Source organism: Nannobrachium achirus (assembly GCF_963921795.1).
Source record: "Nannobrachium achirus genome assembly, chromosome: 17".
NCBI lineage: Eukaryota > Metazoa > Chordata > Actinopteri > Myctophiformes > Myctophidae > Nannobrachium > Nannobrachium achirus.
The window spans coordinates 39,129,032-39,132,717 of NC_137824.1; the positions used below are offsets into that span (position 1 = coordinate 39,129,032).

The 3,686-nt window shown below is 39.4% G+C and overlaps 1 protein-coding gene across 1 annotated transcript; it reads right to left on the reverse strand.

The window, feature by feature from the left end:
- Nucleotides 1-699: 699 nt before the first annotated feature.
- On the reverse strand, nt 700-1,734 carry LOC308302472 (chemerin-like receptor 1; the record flags this gene model as incomplete). Its single annotated transcript, XM_080746727.1, has 1 exon — nt 700-1,734. The coding sequence occupies one exon, from the start codon at nt 1,732-1,734 to the stop codon at nt 700-702; it is 1,035 nt and encodes a 344-aa protein (XP_080602853.1).
- Nucleotides 1,735-3,686: the final 1,952 nt, after the last annotated feature.

Here is a 3,686-nt window from a genome sequence, read left to right on the forward strand (position 1 = left end):
GCATGACTCAGGTTTAACCCCATAAATATTTGTCCTTTAAAATGTAAAGGAGGCTGCAGTCAAGAGACTATAAGGTTTCCCTCGGTTTCACCTTCTCATCCATCAATTTTATCAACCATTATGCACAGTCAGCGGGTGTCATTATACACCTCAAACACCTCAAACCAATCAAATTACCAAATAAATATAAGACCATATATTGAGCACCAGGTAATGTAAGGCTAAGGCTTATCTCAGGAATTATAGACAGTTTTTTTTGTTCTTTGTAATTGTGTAGACATACAGTAAGAGAACAATAACGTATACAGTGAGTGGCCTACTACAACATTTCAAGGCACATTCAAAGATAAAGTTGACATACAGTGGGGATATCATTTGATGCAGCAGTTCATTCATAAAATAAGCAAGACATTGAACACAAGCTCAGATGATTCCAGGAGGAGAGAGACAGGAGAGGAGGAGAAAGACAGAAGGAGAGAGAAGTTGCCATATCCATCTATCTACAGTATTGCACCTACTACCTACACTTCTCACTAAAGCTGAGAATTAAGAAGCAGTCTAACTTGAAACCACTTGCAACAGTATCTCAAAACAGCACCAACTTGCAACAGAGCAATTCAAACAACTGTGACTTCTCTCTGCAACGTATTGCACAGGATTTGTTGCATTGCAAATCATTGGCGTGGACAAGACATCATTTTAGATGGCTTGAGAAATATATGTAACCTCTTTTTCAGATACAGAGGGCCTCTCTTCACTGAAAGCATTCTCCATTTTTGAAACGAAAGCGCTCAACAAGTTCCGCTTCATGTCTTTGCCCATGAATGTATAGAGAAACGGGTTCAGGCAACTGTTTACGTGTACAAGAGCCACTGATATCAGCAATCCAGTTCTGTGGTGGTGGTTAATATCTAGTAAAACGAAGATGTGGTAAGGAAGCCAACAGATGACAAATGTGACTATCAGGGCAGTCATGACTTTGAAGGGCATAGCAGACCTGTAGACCCTGTTGTTCTTTATCCTTACAATGATCATAGAATAACACACAGTGATGATCACCAGTGGAAACACAAAGCCTAGAACAAAGCGAAAGACAGAGACTCCCATGGAGCTGAAGGGGGACATTTCATAATTGTTGTAGCATTTCATAACCTCATCATGCTCTACTACGTCACGAACCACTAAGGAGGGAATGCTCAGCAGCATAGAAAAGAGCCAGGCAACAACAACTACAACTGCTGCCCTTTTCAATGTGCGATTGTTTTGGGCCCAAAACCCATACACAACAACCACACAACGGTCAACACTGATAATTAGCATCAGGAAGATGCTGCTGAACATGTTGACGAACAAAACAAAGGAGGTGAACTTGCACATGAAAATACCAAAGTTCCAAGATCCTGTTGCTTGTAGACTGATGTTGAAAGGGAGTGTTGCACAGAAGATGAAGTCCGAGAGGGCCAGACTGAGGTACCACCTTGTGGTGACTGTCTTTTTCTTCATCTTGAAGCCAATAACCCAGATGACCAGGCCATTCCCCAAAAGCCCTAGCAGGACAGTGATCACATTTACCACAAGCAGGGTGACACACCATGCTTGGTGAATGCACAATGGTGATGGTTTGTTAATGATGTAAACATCACTGCTGTTATCATAATCCTCATAATCATAATAAAATGTGCCATAGTCATCTGCACTGGTAGGTAATGGAGTCCATGATGGTGTGGATGTCATGGTGCACTCCTAAAGACAGGAAAGGACATTGACGTGTTTAAGTTAAGTTCATTGTGCATTTAGGGGTGTAGCAATTGACCATTTTAATCAATTATAAAAAAATATCAATAAACTTTTTAATAAATATGATACATTTTCAGGGGGAAACAAAACGTTTTAAAATATTTTTTAAATGTTTCAAAATAGTTAGACATTTTGGACTCTTTATCCCATAGTCTCCCACATTACTGTAAGTAGGCCTACTGCAAGTAATACAGAATTGAATGCCTGGATTTGCATAAAAATGTGACTGAAGAGCACATTACAGTACACTTCAATACGTTGTAACATCAGGTGTAGCCCCTAGAGGGAGACAGAGATAAAGTGACGCCATAAGTGACACAGGTATATTTAACCCTAGAACTGTAGTTCTCAACATTTTCAGGCCGCGACCCCCAAAATAGTAATTTTTTAACTGGGGACCCCCCACGCTGAGGCATTACATTTTGTATAACACTATACATTCCATTGTGAAAATAGCCGATCTACATGCTCACAACACCTCGCAACACGAGGCATTGTGAGCATGTAGATCGGCTATTTTCACTATTTCTGCCTCTAATATTTGACAATTTGGCCAATGTTTAATTTGTAATTTTAGAATTTAGAGGTATTAAAAAGTCCTTAAATTGTCACTTAAGAAATGTGCATATATCTTCTATACACTTCAACTTTGAAAAAAAAAACTAAAAAAAAACTTTGTGTTGGTTTGTTCACTGTTTCACATTAAGCTAATCATCTGAGGATCCCCCAAAATAATTTGGGGACCCCCCCTTGGGGTCCCGACGCCCAGGTTGAGAACCACTGCCCTAGAATACTAACATTGGTTGATTTTCACCCAGTCAATTATGTTCATGTGATTTTCATAATGTTGCTTATGTCCGATGTCTACCTTATGATGCTCAGTGACATAGAATGAGGCAATAAGCCACAAGAGGCATGTGGTTACCTGGTATTTTATAATGTCTGAGAGATGTGGTGAGACACAAGGCGAAGCTGAGTGTCTCAAACCCATATTTACCATTTTGCAACACTAGTGCGGTCAGTGTTAAATATGAAAAGAAAAATGGTTTAAGCATTTTGGTTCAGATAATTGAGTGTAGTGTTTTAGCAATTGTTGAAAAACACTGATGAGAAAACCCTTTTTTGTTGCTATCAGTCTATGAAGATTCTCTCATTTTCCCCTCTTATTGTCATGCAAATGAGACAAAATATGATTCTGTTTTTAAATAACCTTTTTGAAACAAAGAAAGGGCAAGAAAAGAGAAAAACAAGCTTATGAGGCTTAACTGAACATACATTAAAGAGACAGGCTTATAGGAGGAAGCCTGAGAGAAGAGATTCCTTGACACTGTTAGTCTAGCAGTTTAAACATTTGTTGGAGAAACAACATGCAAGTAAGTTCACTCACCTCACACAAGACCACCTGCTGAGAACAGACCTGGGTATGTAGTGCAGTATAAGAAGTCACTTATAATATATAATAATTCACTCAACAAATTATTTTGGTATTCATTCCTAGAGACTGCTTTCTTTCCCAAGGTGAACCGAGTCTCACAAAGCCATTTCACATAATAGCACATTTAAAGCCTACACAGTACAGAGAGGGAGGAGTCTGACATGTACCAACAACAATGCCCCTGGGCACACCTGCCACTTAACACTGGAGTATTTACCTGCTGCCTGCCTTCAGGCTAAGAAAAAAGCACTGACCTGCCTGGAAGGCGTGCTAGTCAGGGCTTGTCAGGGTCAGAGCGCGTACCGAACCTTGGATGAAAGGGGAAATATTGAATGCCATCAAACTCAGAAACAAAACTTACTTCAGAAAAAGAGTTCAGAAAAAAAACTATGCAACACAATGTAGTAAACAATATGATCAGAAAGACCAAAAATAATGTCTTAAACAAGAACAT